The sequence below is a fragment of the Phyllostomus discolor genome, chromosome 13, assembly GCF_004126475.2.
Source record: "Phyllostomus discolor isolate MPI-MPIP mPhyDis1 chromosome 13, mPhyDis1.pri.v3, whole genome shotgun sequence".
In the NCBI taxonomy this organism is placed as follows: Eukaryota; Metazoa; Chordata; class Mammalia; order Chiroptera; family Phyllostomidae; genus Phyllostomus; species Phyllostomus discolor.
In genome coordinates this window covers 59281237-59302385 of record NC_040915.2, presented here as the reverse complement: position 1 = coordinate 59302385, position 21149 = coordinate 59281237, and the positions used below count along the sequence as shown (strand labels likewise).

The window sequence follows — 21149 nt, the reverse complement described above, 5'->3', positions numbered from 1 at the left end:
ACCACAAGTGAACCCATTAAGAGTGAAAACCACACTAGATGGCAAGACTGGTATTTTTTCATCACAGAGAATCTTCTACAACTATGAGATCATAGCTTTTTAACAGGAAGTATTCAAAATGAAACACACATTTTTAGAAGTAAAAAATTATCAGTGAGTTGTAAGATAACAAGAGAATTAGTAAATAAGTAAATGGAGTCGCCAAAGTTGAAGAAATACCAGAGGAATATCTCATGGCCAAAAACATTCAAAGTTTTTAAAAAAGTATGAATCCACAGATTAAAAAATCTCAAGCAAGCCCAAGCACAAGAACCATGAGAAGGAACAAAGCAGAGACCATCCAGTCCACTTCCAGTTTTTGTAGAAACCCTTCTAGAGCCTCTTTTAAGCTTCAGTAACTATTCAGTTGTTAGTAAAACATCAACAACAGAAGGTTGTTTCCTGAGAAGCCTGTGAAAACACTTCTGTCTCTCCCTCCCTCCCCCATCTCCCTCTCCCTCCCTCTCTCTCTCCCCCCACCACTCATAACACAACCTGGAGTCTTAAGGCCGCTTCTACCTCTGCCCCACGTGGGTGGTATATTATGGTATCACTGTTTTGGCATCTCAGTTCAGACGTAGAAGATATAATGAAACAGAAAAAGCAAACAAGAACAAAGGAACTACATTCTATGGAATTGACTACAGACTGGAAAACAAAAGACTAGTGACCTCAAAGTCATAGCAAAAGAAATTGTACAATGTAAAATGTAGAAAACAATAAAGCCATAAAATCAAAAGGTATCTGTGAACTTCAACTTGAAGTGGTCCTTCAAGTGCCTAATACGTATAAAACTGAAGATGCTGAGAGACACAGAGGAACAGAAAGAAAACTACAGTCCAGAAACTCAACAAACCCCAAGCACAAGTACCATGGAAAAGAAGGAAGGAAGGAAGGAAGGAAGGAAGGAAGGAAGGAAGGAAGGAAGGAAGGAAGGAAGGAGAAAGAAAGAAAGAAGAAAGAAAGAAGAAAGAAAGAAGAAAAGAAAGAAAGAAAGAAAGAAAAGAAAGAAAGAAAGAAAGAAAGAAAGAAAGAAAGGAAAAGAAAAGAAAAGAAAAAAAGAAAAGAAAAAAGAAAAACTACTACCAGGTAAATTTACCCAATTCTTTGCTCTAGGGACATTTTTCAAGACCATGAAATGGCTTCTGTAACCATTCATTCTCTCATTAGTAAAATATCAACCATGGGATTTTATTCCCTGAAAATCCTCCTTGGGTTGTGAATGTGGAAATGATGGGAGCGAGGAAACAAAAATTAGAGTGAGTGGAAGTTGTCACATAAGCAGAAAGACCTCCAGACCCGATCCCCACCAGCACTGAGGTAACAGAACACATTCCACCCGCCCCTCCCCTGACCAGCTCTGTCTCAGCAGAGGGCAAAGGGCAGAACCCAGCTTGAGAGGAGTCCAGGTATTGTTGGTGCTGTGGGTATGGTAATGAGAAGCCTTGTGCCTTAGAGACCTTGAACCTTTTGAAGACCTCCCTCTGGAGATGATCTTGTTCCAGACTCTTCCTCAAGAAACTCCAAAGCTCACTCCTGAAGAGGCTGACATCCCTACAGTGTTGACAGCAATGGGGCTGTCTTGAAATGATGGAATGTTGGGCCTGGAATCTTATTTGCACTTTCTGGTGTGAACTAGGTTCATCTCGGCACGAGCCGTGCACTAATGCCCTGATCAGCAATGGCTAATCCTCTCTCCCCCCCTCCCAGGGAAACAATCACAGACTGTGCTGGGAAAACCTCTGACAATATTCCTGCTGGAGGCCCAGTGCCTGCCTGTTACTTAGTAAGGCCATGCCCCCAATTCTGGGACCCCTCTCTTCCCCCTCAGCCTTGACTGTCATCTTCAGAAGGGGATACAGTAAACTCCCAGGGAAGGTCTCCCAACTATGACCTGAGCCTCTGTCCAGGTTAATGTCTTCCGGGTCCCCATCTGATAGACACATTGTCCTTTTTTTGAATCAACTGATCTGTTGCTTTCAACTCACTGCTTCAAACTGAAAATTTGTTTGAGGATGATAATTAGGGGCCTAAAAGAATATGGAGAAGAGCAAAGAAGGGGTAAACACCAAATGCAGGACACTAGTCACTGTGGGTCAGACAGATGCCTGTGTTCTCAGTGAGTAGAGGTAGAGGAGGGTAAATGTAACTTCCATTTGTTATTCTTTCTAAATCATTCATCATCACTTCACTCACCCTTCTTTAGGTATGACATGCTCACAGTAAAAGAAATTTAGGAGTGCTTTTCCTTTCTCCTACAGAAAACAGAGAGGCAGAATAAGTGCAGAAGTAGAGAAAGTTCCCGTGAGCAAACACAGGAAAAGGTGGAAGAGCCACCCCTGTGGGCTTTCTGGAGGACATGGAACATATTTACGAGGAATTTTGAACAGAGTCCCTGGAAAAGAAAGAGAAAGAACCAAGGGCAAGGGCAAAGCCCCACCTCATGCTGTTCTGGTGAAGCCGAGGCCCCTCCCCCCTCACCTTCCTCTGCAGCAGGTGCAGGGCAGGCCCAGACAGCAGGTGAGAAGGGGGAGAGATGCCCCTCAGTGTGGGATCCTTCAGAGACTCAAAGATGAGACAACAGTGATGCCTGGCTGCCTACTACAAAACTCCACGAAAATGAATTATTTTCTAAAAATGATTTGATGGTGTATTAGTAAAGAAAAATCTTATGAGGGAGGATATTCCCTAGTCAAAGTAGAAGGGAGACCATTCTCTCCTGGTTTTTGGCATTTATTTTAGAAAACTTGTGTTGTAAATTCTTTCCCCTCATCTTAAAATTGTATGTGAATCTTTGAAATAACTAAAGAAGCCCATCTGTGGGTTAACACCCCAGGGATGTCCTTCTCTAGGAGCTGAGGCTCAGATCTCTGAAATGCAAACAGCAAGGAAGACAGTGTCCCTAGGGTACAGTTTGCATGGGAGGGTGGGGCCCCCCTTTCCTTAGAGCCTGGCTCCAAGGACAAGCCTACCTCTGGTCATAAACACATAAGGAATGTATGTTTTTCTCATATATTTTGGATATTAACCCCTCATGGGATATATGGTTTGCAATCATTTCCTCCCAATTTACTGGTTGTCTTCACCTGTAAAGATGCCCAAGAACCTGCCACACCTAGAGAGCTCTGAGTGATCACAGGCACAGGTGAACACCTCCATTGCCCCTCCACTGCCTACACACTTCCTCCCTTGGGACATGTGCCCTGTGGGCAGGTGCCGCCTCTGACCAGCCTTAAACAGACCAGGGGCTGCGAGTCCATATTTTCAGACTCCGTAAACAGCAGCCCTTGCCCACTGTGTGGTGACTCAGCTGCTTAGGTCTCCACATGTGTACCCCATTTCAGAAGGACCTCACTGAGGTACTGGTCCTTTACTGCAGGGAAGGGGGAGTAAAAGAAGGCAACCAGGACAAGATTGGGATATAACTGAAGACAAAAAACATTATGAGAAAGTTATCAGGGAAGGTTAACAACATCCATCTTGGTTTGCCCAAGAATGACTGTCAGTGCCTAGATTGACACTGTACAGTCCGGGAAAGTTCTAGAACTGGGAGGACATGGTCATCCTATCAGGCATTCTAGAATTGAAGCCTGGTTTCAATGGAGTTCACAGAATCCTGCATAGATATTTAGGGGTTGGAGTTTTAGGGGTGCATCAGAAGCGGGAGTCAGGTAGAAATCTGGCAGGTTCCCCAAGGAAGCTGGACACACGAAGGTCCTGGAACAACCAAGGACAATGTGCTGTTTGTTCTCTTGCGGAACAAAGAGCCCATTTTAAGAAGAGTTCATTCTAACGAGGAGACTGTCCACATACGAGGCAGCATCCGGGACACAGGTTCAGGGGTCTGGGTGGTGGGCGGGGACAGGGCAGCAGCAAGGGGCAGGAAGTCTCTTACAGACCAGAGTCTGCCAGTCCCATTCTCCAAGCTCAGCCTCCAGGGGTATCGGTCAAAGATGAGGGACAATGAAAAGAAAAACGTGTTCTGTTTATCCTCCTTCTTTGAGCAAGGTCTTCAGATACTCTCTCAGGTGCTGTTGCTCTGGGAACAGACATGCGGAACAAGACCCACATGGGGAACTACTGTGACTAGAACATGGCGAAAGCAGAGTTGAATATGACAGTCATTCTGTAAGTGAATGCAGGTCCAGCTGCCCTCTGCTTCGAAACCCAATACTTGAGAGCGGAGCTGATGTGCAGGAAAGTGGTTTTATTCAGGTGCCAGCAACCTGGAAGAGGAGGGATTCTCATTTCAAAGCTCATCTTAGCTTTTCTGATGTCTGGCTAGTTTTTATACGGGAATGGTAGGAAGAGGGGAACTGAGGAATTCCTGGTAATATGGGTGCAGTTTCTCTTATGTGGGTTCAGTGTCACCTCCTGTGGGCAACATCATGTGGTGTCAAAGCCCCGTCCACAGTTTCACTGCCAGTATCTGGCAATGGGCCATGCAGAGCAGTGTCCCTGCTGGTTCTGACGTGCGTTGCTGACACTCACCCAGTCTCTTGTTTTCAGGGTCATTCCTTGGTTAAGCAGAAGCTGCACCTGCTGATGCATATAAAATACTTATAAGGAAACTTTTAACACAAGAATCTTCTATGAATTTGTTAGTCCAGCCTATTCTATTGCCACCACCTCACTAGTGTAATAGGTTTATTTCAATCACTGTTAAGTGAGTGGAGAAATTTAAAGTCAGATTTCCCTGAACACAGCAGCAGGTATGCCATGCAGGCGTGTGCTTCAGTCTGCCTCTGACAATGAAGGCAGAGATTTGCCTCTGGGGACACACAGGACAAGGGGAAGCTGACATGGGACCCTGAAAATTCATCACAGAGTGATTTTGTTTTAACTTCATGGTAGGAGAGGAGAGGAGAAGGAAGGAAACTCCAGGCCAAGCTGCATGAGCCCCGTCAGCTCAGGGTGAGGGAGCATCTTCAGAAGGAGGAGGGAGCCTGAAAACAGAGGGCAGATTTTGTCTCACTTCCCCATGAACTTGCAGCACTGTGGTAAGTGCCACTGCCCACATAAGAAAAACAGTGATAATCGGCCTGGTCCTCAGGCTGGAGCCCAGAGATGATCAGGAAGGCCTTGTTTCCAGACTTGAAGCCAGAGAAGCGATCAGGGATCCCTGAGGAACGAGTATTTACATAATAAATCAGAAGTCTGGGGGCTGTGCCTGGCTGCTGTTGATACCACGAGACATAATTATAACGCCCAATGTCATTACTGCTTCCAGCACAGGAGATGGTGACAGACTGCCCCGGAGCCCCAGACACTGAGGGAAGTTGAGTCAGGGCAGCCTGGGCCCAGGGACCTGAAAAGAGCAAAAACACAGTCTGGTAAGCTCAGTGCTGGGGCCCAGATGAGACCAAAAGTGGAGACAAAGGATCAGCCCAGATGTCCCTGTGATCCCTTCCTGGGGGGCCTTACCTGAGCCCTGAGTGAGGAGGGTGAGGAGGAGCAGAGCCCAGGCCATAGCAGAGATGCCCCCAGAACACTGCTTTCTGAGCCCCCAGACTTGGTCCTGGCTCCCCCAGACCTCTCTTATCCCTTGCCCCTGACTCACAGGAGGGAGGGGCCTCCATGCAAATCTGCTGCCTTCACCTGCCTCTCCCTACATAAATCCCTCAGACACAGCCCTTGATTCTAGATATTCTGCACACTGCACAGAGAGCTCAGCTGAGGGATTAAAAGCCTTTCATCTGCACTTTTTGCATCAGGATAAGCCGAGCCCATGACAGAGCCAGGAGATGAAGACAATCTTGTGTGTCCCTTTCTTTCCTATTGCAAGGATTGTTGTGATGCCCCACTGAGGAATCCTAGGACTTCAGCTTCTTCCTCCTAAGGATGAAGGTGAGGACAAGGTGGAAGTCAGGATGGGAGAGATTCATGCTCAGTTTCCAGGGACAACAGGCAAAGGTGGGCACTTCTCATTTTCCTTCACACCTCCCTGGCCCTTCTCCTGGGATGGCTTCTCATGCACAGCTCTGTCACCTGCTTGTGCATTGGCTGTGTCCTGAGTCTGAGACCTGGAGTGCACTTACTGAACCTTGTATAAAGAACTTATTAGGGTGTAACAGATTTGGGACCCTACTCCTACGTCCCTTTAGAGTAGCTCAGGGGGACACAGCTCCTAGGATTTCATACAGATCAGGCTGAACCACAGCAAGGATCTTCCCCAAGTCCAGGCCCTCACTGACCTCTGGTAGCCATAGACAGTGTGACATATTCCAGGGAGGGCACCTGAGTGGGAGCCAGAAATCCCTGCTCTGCTCCTATCCATACCTTGGACAGACAACAAAATCAACCCCAGCAGGAGGGATGCATAAGAAAAATCGATTGAGAAGTGACCAACGGCTCTCCTAAAATGTTCACAGGAAAAATATTGCTCAAAGTAGAGGGAGCTCAATATGATTCAGAATGACATAATAGAAAGCAGGACATCAACTCCGAGATGAAAGGAATGAGAAGAAGGGGAGTTGGGTCAGGATTGTTCTAAGGGCACAAGCTCTGGGACCTCTGAATAAGTAGGTCTGTCCCATGGGACAGGCGATGTTCCTTGTCTCACCCACTTAGTGCACATTGACCACTCACGTCGGAGCTGTGTGCCTTCCTGAGGCAAAGTCAGGTGCTTAGCCTAAGGGTGTCTGGAGTTACATTGGTTTGGTGTTATTGCTCCGATTACATCTGATTGATCCCATTGGAATAAAGATGTCCCTTCCGGAAATGGACAGGTTCTATGGTGTGTGAATGTTCAGAGCACACTATTTTGCCATCACCATTAGTATCTTGTGACAGACATTTCCAACTGAACAAGGGAAGAGACTTCATGGCTAAGGGTGGGAAAAGCTGAAATTTGGACTGTGGGATGGAGGGAGAAGAAGAAAGCTGTTCGGGGGAAGTGATACTTTATCTTTGTGGTATTGTTTGTGTGTTTTCAACATTTAGGTGCTGCAGTACTTTTTACACTACTTTAGGCAATAATGTGTATAATCTGAGATGATACCAGGAGAGATAATAAGTCAATGACCTGCTCAGTCATCCATTAGGCAGGGCACATATGCCTGGATCAGAGATCGAAAGTCTGGATCTTTTTGTCTGTTAGAATCACCATGGGGCTGCCCTCTGGGAACACCGCACGTGTCTAGGCATTTTCTACAAGAGGCAAGTGTCTGACCTTTATGAGGATCCACCTTGACCTCTGTTCCATGTCCTATTACTACAAATTGAGGATCCTCATTCCACCCTCCAGGTGTCCTCAATTTCATGTGAAATATCCTGGATACATGTGCCCACACATTAACACATGAAACAGTTAAAAGAAACAAAATGCCATCAATTGGGAGGCAAAAGGACCAATACAGAGAAATCATTGTGAATCAATTAAATCAGTGTGCATAAATTAAATGTATACAAAATGAAATTTGATTCAAGTATATCTCTGCACAAATTAAAACTGATGTTTCTCTGCATAAACACAATTTCTTAAGAAAAATAAAATATGTGGAAAAAATGCTGTGGAAAATGTGTGACATCTAACCCTGAAATCTGCAGGCAGTTGAGTGGGAATGTGAGTATCCATATCTGGTTACGCTGACAATGCCACCCCAGGGGGGGATTTTACAATGAGGACAGCAAAACATTGAAATCTCTTCTACTGAAAATCATCTGGCACATTTTCACAAATTAGGAAAAAAACTCACCAAAATTTTTTAATTAAAAGAGAGAGAGAAATTGTATTACTTGAGAAAATGTAGGTTGCCATTTCTGCAAATTGTTTTCTGTATCAGGAGAACAGATACACAGAGAGATGGCTTTTCCAGAAATGTCACATGGGGAGTAATCCTGTTTACCCAACATCTAGCTGCTGGTTCTCTGCACACTGCACAAGCTACACAACACCTAACCACCACCTGAAAAGGAAATGGCTGCACCACCTCAGACTCAGACATACAGGAGGGACATTGGTGGCAACCTGCCCTCCTACTCACATGTAGAATATTCATGTAAAAAACTGTTCATATTATACATTTGGGGGGCAAGTGTTGGATTGATCCCAAGATAAAGACCAGAACTTAGCTCCCCCACCTCCTATTTGTTGTTTCCACAAAGACACACCCTACAGGCACTGCTCCCTCAGTCCTGAATTGTACCCACACACTGGGCTGTCACTCAGGGCTCTATTCTGTGTCTTCAAGAGAAGATGCCCCTTCCCGTTGGTGCTCTGACCAGTGAGTGGCTCCAGGGTCAATCCAAATCACTCTTTCTGTCATACATGATTAAAGCACGAAGGTACTTACCATTTCCTGGGAACTAAAGAATATAATGAAAAAGAATTGTGAAAAAATTGAAGAGTGTGAACTTTGTGAGAAAGACCAAGTTAGTGGATAGAGTGACCAACATTCTGGCTGACACAGGAGTGAGGGCCCACCAGGCACTGTGTGACTTCCAGTACTAAAACCAAGAGACTGAGGATGGTCATCACCCACGTCTTCTTGAACTTAAAGCCATTGTCCATCAGAAGTCCAACACAATCTTGCACAGATATTTAATTCTTGTATACTTAGTGATCATTACAATGTGAAGTCTAGCTAAAAATGTATTTAGACAGCCAAGGAAATTAGACATCAGTGAGAACTCCAGAGGAACTGGGGAGAGGCTCACCAAATCTCTCTCTTCCCTGTGGAACCCAGACACCATTTTGGGAAGATCCCATTCTAATGAGAAGAAAGTCAGGTGCTGAGTGGTTTCAAAACTATGTCGTTTGTGCACACAGAGTGAGGAAGGTACAGGGAAGGAATGAAAAGAAAAGCACTAGTGGGGTTAACACTGAAGCCAGCACAGTGGCTCTTTCGGGAATGGGACAGATGGACATGCTTTGTGTGGGTAGATCTAGCCATGGGTAGATGTGGCTCCTATTTATTACTCTCTCTTACATTGTGAATATTCATCCCACACACTCTTCTTTGGGAACGATGCATATAGTAACAGAAGGAATTTAGGAAAGTAAACCGAAACATACCTAAATTCTTTTCCTTTTCCTTTTTGTAGCTCCATAGAGAAGATCTCAGAACGAATGCAGACAGACAGGAAGTTTTTTGACAAACCACAAGTAGAAGGCGAAAAACTTGTCCTTTTAGCCCTTTAGAGGTGGTGGAAAGTCAGCTAGAACACTTGGCACTGGGAAAGAAAAAGAAACAGCCAGCAGAAGGACGAGGCCCCCTGGCTCAGCTGGAGCCGAGGCCCAGACCCCTGCCTGCCCTCTCTGCTTCATCCAGGACGTGCTCAAGAAACAGGTGGAAAGAAAGAAAAATGCTCCTCAGCTGGAAATCCTTACAAGAAGGCTCTAAAAATGAGAGAATAATGAAGTTTGGCTGCCTCCTATGGATTTTCTTGAGAGTAATATATTTTTGTTTCCTCATGTGAAATGATGTGAACCTTGGATTTTTCATGCCTTAGATCCAAAATGATCACTCTGCCCTTGGGTTGTGACAGAAGAGACAGATAAGCTGATGGGAATCCATGAATTGATTAATGAATAAATAAAATGAGGCCTATCCATACAATGCAATATTATTCAACCATGCCAAGTGATGAAGTCCTGATACACGCTTCCACCTCAAGGAACCTTGAAAACACTTTGGTAAACAGGGAAATTCAAACACAAAAGACCAGGCAGTGTATGATCCGACCTCCGTGCCCTGTCCAGAACAGACAAACCCAGAGAGACAGAAAGCAAGTGACTGGTTGGGAGGGGTTGAAGGAAGAGGGAGAGGGGAGTGACCGCTAACACATGAGGACTTACACTGAGGGGGACAAAATGTCCTGGAGTATAGAGTGCAAGGGGTGCACATAGTTGTGAGTGTAATAAAAATGACAAGATTATTATACACCTTGAAATGTTGTATGTTATGGGATGTGTATTCCAGAAAAATAGATATTAAAATGAGGTGCTAGTGGATACAGCTTGATAACTCAGAAAATGAGTGTGCACATGTGTCATGTATGTATATTTATGTATGCATATATACATATACTTAAAACATACACACACAGACACACACACAGACATATATGCTAAGATGAAAAACAGGGAAATATAATGAAAATCAAATACGGTAAAGTGTTAAAAAGTGGTGAATCCAGGAAAAGGTTATGTAGGATTTCTTTTTATTATCTTTAAAATTTTAAGTTTGCAATTATTTAAAAATAAAATAATGACAAATAATAAACAAATGAAAGCCTGATTTTCCTATTAAAGGGACTTGAGTGAGTTCAAAGGAGGTTTTGGTCTCACTTCCCCATGAACTTGCACCACTGTGGACAGTGTTAGGACTCCTATATGAAGCACAGTAATAATCAGCTTCATCCTCAGCCTGGAGCCCAGAGATGGTCAGGGAGGCCGTGTTGCCAGACTTGGAGCCAGAGAAGTGATCAGGGATGCCTGAGGGCCGATTGTTGGTATAATATATCAGGAGTTTGGGGGCTGTGCCTGGTTGTTGTTGGTACCAGGAGAAATCATTAAAACCACCAACATCACTGCTGCTTCCAGCACAGGAGATGGTGACAGACTGTCCAGGAGACCCAGACATTGAGGGAGGCTGAGTCAGGGGAGTCTGGGCCCAGGAACCTGAAAGGAGCAAAAACACACTCAGTGCCCAGTTCAGCGCAGAGCCACATGAGTCTGAGGAGGAGACACAGAATCAGCCCAGATGTCCCCGTGGTCCCCACCCTGGAGGCCTCACCTGAGCCCTGAGTGAGGAGTGTGAGGAGGACCAGAGACCAGGCCATGGTGCAGACGCCCCAAGAGTGTTGCCTTCTGAGACCCCAACACTGAGCCTGGCTCTCAAAGACCTCTCTTATCCTCTCCCCCTGCTTTAGAGGAGGGAGGGCACCTCCATGCAAATCCGCTTCCTGCACCTGCCTCTCCTCACCCCACTCTGACCTGACTAGGAGTCTAGATATTCCTGCAGTCCTGGACAGAAGAGATTTCTGAAGAATTAAACTCTTGCCCTGGCTGGGTAGCTCAGTTTGTTAGAGCATTAGTACTGATACGCTGAGGCTGCAATTTCTATACCCAGTCAGGGCACATCCAAGAATCAACCAGTGAATGCATCAATAAGTGGAACAACAAATCGATGTTTCTCTCTCTCTCTTTCTTCCTCCCTCCCTCCCTCTTTTTCTCTCTCTCTCTCAAATCAATCAATGAAAATTTTTTAAATCAAATTAAACTCTTTAACATGTTCTAAGTAAGATTAGACTCAGCCCAGGACAGTATGCAGAAATGAAACCAGGCCAGGGAGACACCTCCCTTTTATGGTGTGGGAGTCATGGAGGTTCCTGAGGGTGAAACCTCAGGACTTCCCTTCTGCGATGTGTGGAAAGAGGTGAATACAGGGTCCCAGGATGGCTGACAAAGATCCAGTGGCTGCATTTCCCTGCTATGAATGGCAGAGCTGCGGAGTAAGTTTCGTCTTCAACTCTCTTATTCCACTTAGGTGGCTCCTCATGAATGGCTCCATCCTCTCTCTTTGCTGCGGTTTGGGACTGACGTCTGACACCAAAACCTTAGACATATTAGCTGTTTTAAAAGATGATTTATTGGGCACAGCTGTTTTGGATAAAAGGGGGTCAGAAGGAAGCAACTCCTCGAACTTCATCTGGGACAGCATAAACCACAGCAGGCACCTTCCCCACATCCAGGCCCAGGCTGCCCCCTGGTGGCCTGACATGGTGCACCCCAACACCAGAGAAGGCAGCAGAGCAGGAGCTGGAAATCCCGTTTGCTTCCTTCCTATTTTCTGTCCTTCTCCACTCAGCTCAGTACCAGGTCCCCTCATCCCTTCCATTTCCCTCTAAGCCCATCTAGAATGGAATGTGTCACCTGTCACTCCAGGTGGCCCAGATGCTCATCTCAGGACTATTGAGCATGCCCCACCACAGACTTGACTCAAGATAATTGCTTGTGAAGCAGCTCTTGGCTCAAGGCTGAGGAAACATTAAATAAAACCAAATCAAACAGGAAGGCTGGATGAGAAACACGGGGCTAAGTGAAAACAGGCTGACTTCCCAAAATGTGGCAAGGAAAAACACTGCACAAAGAAGAATAATCTCTGTAAGACTGAGAAATCCCAGGGGCTTCGAATAGCAGAAATTAAGGTGTCAGATGGACTAGTTCCTTCTGGAGGCTGCAGGAAGAACCTGTTTCCTTGCTCTTCCAGCTGCTAGGTTGCCTACCTTCCCTGGCTAGAAGATCCATGAACTCCAATCTCTGCTCCATGGCCCCGTGTCCTTCTTTTTTGTCCTCAAATCTGCCTGCACCTTCTTCTTATAAGGACACATAATTATATTAAGGCAGACTGGGTAGTCCAGGATATTGTCCCTTGACTTTGTACTAGTCAGGTTTCTCCAGAGGAGCTGAACCAACAGATCTCTCTCTCCCTCTCTCTCCCTCCCCTCACTTACACACACGATTATGAGGAATTGGCTCATGTGATTACAGAGACTGAGAAGCTCCACAATTTGCAAGCTGGAGGCCCAGGAAAGCTATTGGTATAATTTAGTCTGAGTCTGAAAACCTGAAAACCAGAGGAGCTGATGATCCAGTCTGAGGGCAAAGCAATATGAGATGTGATGTCCCAGCTCAATGGGGAGACAGCAAAAAAGGGGTAAATTCTTCCTTTTATTCTGTTCAGGCCCTCAGTGGACTGGATGATGCCCACCCACATAGGGAGGGTGATCTACTTTTCTGCGTCCACCAATTCAAGTGTTAATCTCATCGGGAAAACCTGCTCACAGACCCTTCCAGAAATGTTTAATCCAGGCCCCCTCCCCTTGGTCAGCGAAGCCAACACAGAAACCATCACAGCCTCCATTGCAAGACGCTTTGATAACATCTGCAAAGTCCCTTTTGCCTTATAAGGTAACATCCACAGGGTCCAAGAGTTGGGACCTGGATATCTTTGGGGGTCATTACGGAGGGTACTGACCAGCCTTCAAGCCCTATGGAGGCACACACAGGAAATGCTCTCAGGGGCTGTTCGCAGGATGTTTTGCACAGTGGCACACTGACATATTCCACAAACAGGAGTTACCACAACCAATTCTTAAAAGTCACCGAAATGACCTGCCAGTCCTCCTTTTCTTGGAAACCTGGAAGGCTGTTCCGACTACTTGAGCCTGCACAAAGAGAGATCTCACAAAGAAAAGTTCTAGAAATAAGCACTGGTATAACCCTGTCTTGCTCACAGTCTAGCTACTGGGGCTCTCACTATTGCTTCTCATGAAAATATGTCTCCCCATAAACCTAAGAGGACATTTTCCTTCCGTAGTCAAAGGAAGTGTAGGAAGTCACTTATGCATTCTTACACTTGTCCCCACTGGGTTCTTTTTTAAGGGATTCCATCCCTCCCATCACAGGCACAGAGGGGCTTCCAGTGTGAAGCCTCCGTGACATATGGGTGGCACCTCCCAATCTCCTGTCCTTTCCTTCCCAGCACTCCATAATTTTTAAAAAATTTTTGACCAAGCAATTTCCTTTTTTAAAAAATAAATTGTAGATACTTTCCCCATGTATTAAAGAACTCCCCAAATTATTAAATCATCTTCATTCTTCAGGAATTATTTTTTTTAATTTTTAAAAATTTTTTTAAAGATCTTATTTATTTATTTTTAGAGAGGGAAGGGAGGGAGATAGAGAGACAGAGAGAAACATCAATGTGCGGTTGCTGGGGGTCATGGCCTGCAACCCAGGCATGTACCCTGGCTGGGAATCGAACCTGCGACACTTTGGTTCGCAGCCATTCTTCAGGAATTATTCATTCACAAAGCAAACCATCATTTCATATCTTAAATTCCAGGGCTCTCATGCACTCCTTGTGGGCCTCAATTAGATGTCCACAGTGTTCTCCTCCTTTTTCAAGGATGCACACATTGGGTACCTTCTTGGTGTCCGGGCAGGCACAGCAGGGCTTCAGCGGCTTCTTCTCCTGCATCTCAGAAGGGGCAGAGCTGGCAGCCACCACCCAGCATCTCTCAGGCAGAAAGCAGCAACTAGTTAGGGCACTGTGACTTTTATCCCAAGCATGGTTAGGTCGAGAATTCAGGTTCTTTCCCCTTCAGGCTTACTTTATGTTATTTTATTTTACTTTCTTTAAAAAAATGTTCTATTATAGTTGTCCCAGTTTTCCCCTGCCCCCCCCACAGTGAACCTCCACCCTTTTGTCCGTGTCCATGGGTCATTCATACACATTCATTAATTAGGCCCTGCCCCTTTCCCCCCCCTCACCTTCCTCCCTTCTCCCCTCTGGTCGCTGTCAGTTTGTTCCTTGTCTCTATCACTTCAGGCTTACTTTAGGTGATCATAGAAAAAAATATTTTCCTCTTTTAGTCCATTGCTATCTCACCCCCAGCCTCTCTCAGCAGAGACTCGGTTGCACATGCGTGCGCACACACACACACACGCGCACACACACACACAACAGCTCCTTCAAAAGCATCCCCCCTCCCTGTCTTCCCTCACTGGTTTCTAAAGTCTCCATGGTGATCGTTAGAATGCAGGGCAAGTTGACTGAATTTTTTAACATTTCCAAAATGAAAATAGCACTATTTTCATCGCTAGTTAAGGAGAAATGATTATGATGGAAAACATTTTTAAAATACAGAAAAGTATTTTACAACAACCAGCACTAACATTTTAGTGACCATCTTCGGGATGTGTCTACCTGTTTACCTAAGACATTCACAAATGTGAATTGCACATATCCCACAAGCACGCGGCCCTGTAACTTCCAGTCCCTCCTCCATACCCAGGCCTAGTGTAACCCAGGTATATGGTAAACACCATGAAGCATTACCTGAAGCAATGAAATAGATGAGTGTTATATTCATGTTTAATTTTACATAACGGGATTGCATTATGTAATTAACTGGGTGTTCTGCATTTTGCTTTCAAATATTACAGACCTCATTTTTTTAGTGTATCAATCTCAGTGAGTATGACAAGCAACCAGATCATGAAAATAAGGATGGGCAATCTTCAAGTGGATTTCCTTTTCAGTGTACAGCCCACAGATGCATCCGCTGCCCTCTCCATCACTCTCCTCACCCCTGTCTCTGTCCCGGCCTTTTATGTTCTCAAATTGGCAGAGCACTTGACTCTCTCAGCATTTGTGCACTCTGTCCTCATGCCCCCAGTGGCTGCTTCTTCCTTGGGTGTCAATAGGAGTCTGCTTGCATTTGTAACTTTCCGTACCACCCCCTTTGGTTTCTTCAAAGAATTAGTTACAACTTGCCACTTTAAAACAATGTTCTTCTTGTTTTGGGTGGGTTTTTTTTTTTTCTGTTTTCACCCTAAACCTTATGAGGAGAGACGGCGAGTACTTCAGAGCATTGTGTTAGCAGTCGCTCAAGGACAAATGTTTGCTGAATGAGTCTAAAAGATAGGAGGGAAGGGGAAGGTGAGTCTCCAGTTCCAAGGCGAAGAAATTGAGTTTTTAATCAACTCTGTTCTAGGTGACAATCCCAGATTCACAGGGTATCGATGCAATGACCTCATTTGTATTCATTCATTCATTCATTCACACATTCATTTATCTATGTAGATGGAAACTTTACATTCTGCTAGTTCATAAGCATGGGGATGTCTGAAGGAATGGCAAGGTAGATCCACAAAAAGTAACCAGCCTTACCACCGTGCCTGTTATTCTCAGCCACCATGACCTTCCTATAGCCTATGGTAAAAAGTTTCAGGGTCATTTAAATGAGAGGGATACAGTGCCCACTACCCCTTTCAGAAAATGTCTTACAGTTTGAGAGGGCTGACTATTTCCCAGGCATGGGTAAGGAAGCTAATTTCAAAAGACCCCAGGGAGATCCGTCAGGCCAACTTGGATGACAGGGCTGGGACCTCCACTTTGCTCCTAGACCCCTCCCTCTCTCCTCACCAGGAAAGGGTCCTCACCCATCTGAGTCTTGCCATCCCTGCAGACAAGCATGACTTTTCTTGCCTAAAGAGACCTGCAAAATGCAGGCGCCAAAACCAGACACTCTGGGGGATTCCAGCTCCCTAGCGCCCCCTGCTGGCGCCATAGGATATCCCCAGGCTTAAGAGGAGCCGCTCTGTGAGAGGCCCGCACCAATCTCTCGTGAGGTGCCTCCCCAACCTTTCCTGGGCGTCGTTGACCTGCTCCCTCTTCAACAGCCTGCGGTCAGCAGTTTTTTTTCAGGTGTGGTTGTGACTTTGTCGAAAGGGATTTGTTGGTGAGAAGCAGAGAAACTTTGCATTTAGGGGAGAGAAAGCTGGAATCATTTCAAGGACTGGGGGAGGTGCGTAGTGCAAACGCCAGAATGTTTGGCTCCTGAAAGAGCTCTGGTAAACGAAATCCGAAGGGCAGTTGGAGGAGAGTCCACTCTGGAGAGAGGACAATCTCATTGAATCTGACTGGGCTCTCCTCCGCCCGAGGGGTTACAAAAGTGGTCAAGTGCAGAAAGTAGGGAACATTGGACTAGCTAATGGCAGCACCATCTTTTCTAGACGAGGGAAGTGGAAGTGGGATGAGAACCCTCGCTCGAAAGACCCGAGAGGTGACCCTAGCACCCTACAGAGGGACAGGGGTGGAGAGCTGGGGATAGCTTGGGGTTGGGGTGTTCCGGACCTCCCTCCTCTCCTTCTACGTGCCAGAGTCCCCCCACCCGCGCAGCATCCTAGCCCACCCCCAACCTCACGCCCTCTATTCCATCCCCATGCCCCCCCTCACCCCCCACTAACACCGTGCAGCCTGGTGGGCGTGGCCCCAGGCACCCCCCCTCCCCCATCCTCTCGGAGGCTAAAGCAAACCCCTCCCCGGCTCCCTGGGCGACCCCACTGGTTATCTCAGGATCTCGCAGGTTTTCGCCCGAGAAGGAACCCTAAAACAGGATTGGTCAGACACTGCGCTTTCCGGCGGAGCGGAAGCTTGCTGAATCCGCTTCCGCTCTTTTCCCTCCAGCCGCTGTGCCGGGGACCGCGTGGCGTCGTGCACAGTCTGTGGAAACCGTGAGTTCAAACCCCACTTTCTCGCGGGGTGATCTTGCGCTAGTCACCAGTAACCCCCAGCCCTCCCCTTGCCTGTGTTTTCCAAGGGAAAGTGAGTTCTCATCACGGGGGCTGGAAAAAAGAAATAGGTGGTTTATTCGGGTGAGCCCAGGCCACGTGCTCCGTAAAAATGGCCGCGCAGTTTTGAGTTTTAAATGGAATAATTCACCAACTCGGGCATCTGCGTTCATTGTTTCTTCTTAGTTGGCCGTGTATGTGCTCGAGGTGGGTGGGCTCCCCTGGGAACCTGGCTCCTCTAGAGGTGCCGAGGTACGAGGAGCAGAAATGTGGCTGCGGGACAGTAGTCGGGGTTCCTGAGCGGGAGAGGTTCCTTTTGAAAGAGGGCAAGGACTGTCACTCAGTTTGTCCTCTGGTGCAGCCAATAAGAAACGGGTGGTCGCGTGTGGAGGGAGGAGGGGATTGCTGCTGAAAGAGCCGGACTGTGTTTCCAGTTTTCAATTTTCTCAGCAGTGTTCTCAAAGACTTTCACAGGAGCCTGTAGCACCCTAAATACTCGCGTTAACACAGCCTCCTTGTTCTTGGAGCCTTTTGGTTCTTGCTCCCATACTTGCACGGATACGGGTGACAGAGACCAGAGAAACCAACTACTGGAGCACCTGAGGCCAGTCTGAGCTGGACCAGAGTGGAAGGAAGACTTCTTCAGGTAAGCTAGCGGTCTCGGGTGTCTGGAGATGTCCTATTGTGCGCCCCCCCCCTTTTTTTTTTGAGCAACTAGGTGGAATCTGCATCCTGAGGTCCCTAAGGAGGAGAAGCAGGAGCAGCTGTTACATTCTCAAGTCCTATCCCCAAGAGAACATCTCTCTTGCTGCTGTTTTATGGGTGTGGGGGGGGAGCAGCAGCCGCTATGGAATGTTGGGGACCCCGTTCCCAAAGCCATAGACCAACATTCACCAACTCTACTTGGGGTGAAGGAGCAGGGCTGGCATCAGACCCTGCAGAGTTGCCTAGTGTTTGGTGTCAAGTAGGTTTCGTTTCACCTCCCTGGGAGCTTGGGCCAGTGGGGTAAAGGATTCTCCTTGAAAGAAAGTAATAATAGTGCACAGCTTGTTCTCTGGCTGCAGCCAGAGGAGTTCAGGGAGGCCTTGGAGCTGGAGAAGGGGGCTGGATAATGGATGACCTCATGCATTGGGAGTATCAGGCACAGGTGTGGTTGGTACCAGGACACGTAGGTATAACCACCAATGTCACTTCTGCTTCCAGAGCAGGGAATGGTGACCTTCTGTCTCAAGAGCTACACTGAGAGTGGCTATGTCAGGACAGACTGGACCCAGGACCCTGAGAGGAGAGGTCAAGGTCATGATTCCAGAGTAGTTTGGGGCACAGAGAAAGAAGGGTCAGCCTTGAATTGCCAGAAGGTCTCCTCCTTAGTATATTTTGCATACGAGGAGGATGAGTAGGACAGAACAGAGCCCAGGTCGTGGAGGAGACCCCCTAGAGCTATGCCTTCTGTGGTCCCTCCCCCTTCTTATCCTCTGCCTCCCATGTGGGAGGGGCCTCCACGCACATCTGCTTCCCAGATCTTGCAGGTGACACCCCATGTGTAAATTTGCTTACTTGGGGATCTTTCTGAATTTCTCCCTAGGAGTAGCACACCATCCCCTCCCCCACCCTGAAAGACCTGGCAGGGTCCATAGACTTCCTGAGCCAGCCCCAAGACTGTGGTGGGTGATTGTTAACCTAAAGGAAGGCTCCTGTTCTCTGCCCGTGTCCCTGACCTGGTCCACTGTTGCCATCCATAGAGTGGGATGTCCTCATTCTCTGGTGACTTCTCTAGGCACACTCCTGTTAGGCTGCGTAAGTCATGACCATAGGAGCCCTAGACTAGGAGCCAGGGCCCTGTTCTCATGTCACCTCCCATTGCCTGCTCTTGAGACAAGCTGCAGGTGATTCACTCTTTCAAGCCTCAGATACTGCACGTGGAAAGGGAATATCAGTTTACACACCCTGCTGACGTTTTATGTCTTTGGAGAAATAACGAGACTAGAACAGTGAAATGCTTTGGTAATTCCTTGAATTCTACAAAACAAAAGGAATTATTTTTACTCATCATCATGATTAAGAATCCAGCTTCAAGCTCACAGTTTCAGGTTCCCAGAGAAGTGTAAATGAAGAACATGGTTGTAACAGAAAGGATGACGATGTCCCAGAGGAAGCAATGCAGGGAAAAACATCTTCACACTAAAGGAACTCTCTCAGAGAGAGGTCCTGACAGAGAACCCAGGAAGGATGAAACCTTGGAAGCCTGTCCAGACTTAGAAAGCAGCGCGACCGCTCACCAAGGAGTGGAAATGATTCTCACTCTGCATCGGGAGTTCTATGACCAGAAAAACCACAAGCCACATTTAAACTGCTCTTGACAGCTTTCTACAAAGACACAAAAACAGTTTAATTCTTGACATTCAAAATCACAGTGTATTAAATAGTAATTGTATTGTTTTGTTTATTTATAACTGGTAGTAAGATAGTTTTTAATGTTTTGGCAAAACCGTAACAGCCATCATATCTAACTTTGGCTATGGATCATAGGATTGCTTGGCACAGCTTGAGCTGGCAGTGTATTTTTTTGTGTCCTGCCTTATAGTGCAAAGCAAGATCAGCCTGTGATTAATTTATTTTTCAGCTCACTTGTTTTTTTCATCTGTGTGCACAAATTTTCATTAGTGTGCTTCATATATGACGCATGCGAGGTTCATGCCTCGGAGATACTCTAAGAGGAGGACCGTGAAATTTTCATTAGGTATCCCTCTCGGTCACCCAGAATAGCAGTTGATGTATCCTGGGCCCTCGGTAAATATTTGTTTTGTTTTGTTTGTTTGTTTTGTTTGTTTTAATAATTCAAGGACTGAAGAGAGAGGTGGAGTCTGGCTTTGGTGGGAGGGAATTTACTGTCCTGGAGATGTGCCTGTGAATGCGTCCACTCCGTGCAGTGCCTCCTGCCAGCCGTCAGCACAGGACATAGAGGGTTTTCCTGTCAAGCAGGAAGCCAGTGCTTCTGTAGCCCCGAGGCTAATTGCACCCCCTCCAGTGGAACGAATTGCAGTGGACCATGCTGGGTAGCCTGTGGTACCTGGTCTTGTGCTCAGCCACAGTGACCTCCCTCTGGCTGGGTAATAAGGACATAGGACCAGACCCCATTCTCTTTTCCTTTCTTCAGAAGCACAATTGCATAGTCTGATGAGGCCGTGATGAGTCTGAAGTACAAAAATCATGAGGAGCATCTCTGTCCAGGGCTGAATGCCAAGGCTAGGGCCCTCCCCTTCCCCCCAGGGGTGTCCAACTTGCGGGCTGTACGCTGCCCAGGATGGCTATGAATGTGGCCCAACACAAAATCATTACCACCTTCTTTTTGCTCATCAGCTTTCATTAATGTTTGTGTATTTGATGTATAGCCCAAGGTGCCAAAATGTTGGACACCCCTGTTCTAAACCTTTCCTCATCTTTGTGTCCAGGACTAGTGCTCACTACTCTCTCTCCCCTTTGCCCTGGACTCTCCATTGGCATGACCATGCTTTTGGGATTGGAGGATAGCCACTGGCGCCTCACCCAGGCCAGGGCAACCGAAGCCAGGCCCTCAGAACACTCTCAGCCCCCAGGTTTAGGCCCACAAAGTCCCTCCTGCTTGCCCCCCACCCTCACCCCTGTGGTCTCAGACACAAGTGTCCAGCACTTAAGGGATATGGCACTGTCAGAACTAGAAAACTTGGCCCCTGCTTTTTCATCATTTTCCTCCTTCCTGTCATTCTACGCTCCTCATGAAGTCTCTGGACCATTCCCTGCCTAGCTCCTCGTCCTCTCATTCCCCTAAACTATTAGCCTGGAGTTATCCTTCAGCCTCCCCTCCCCCCATTGCACCTCTACAAGCACCTCCCGTGGCATTAACCGGCTGGACCCTGGGTGACCTGGACATCAGGCCTGTACACTTTGGAAAAGGAAGGAGGAGGGACAGTCCCTTGTTTAGGTCTAGATGTTACCGGATCCGAAGTGAAGTCAGGTCTTGTTGAGAACAGGAAGAACAGGTCAT

General features: G+C 46.8%; 1 protein-coding gene and 1 gene segment (V, D, J or C); both read right to left on the bottom strand.

The window, feature by feature from the left end:
• LOC114510192 overlaps positions 1-10873 on the bottom strand; it is a 902657-nt gene extending 891784 nt beyond the window's left edge. The window contains 2 exon segments of the V gene segment in view: positions 10361-10663; positions 10779-10873. Coding sequence covers positions 10361-10663; positions 10779-10824 — 349 coding nt within the window.
• A 2748-nt stretch (positions 10874-13621) lies between these two features.
• Positions 13622-21149, bottom strand: LOC114510172 (cytochrome c oxidase copper chaperone-like). Its single transcript, XM_036014434.1, has 3 exons — positions 21100-21149; positions 13855-14064; positions 13622-13657 (listed from the first exon to the last, which is right to left on the bottom strand). Exons 1-2 carry the CDS (start codon positions 21147-21149, stop codon positions 13875-13877), a joined length of 240 nt encoding a protein of 79 aa, XP_035870327.1. The 3' UTR covers positions 13622-13657; positions 13855-13874.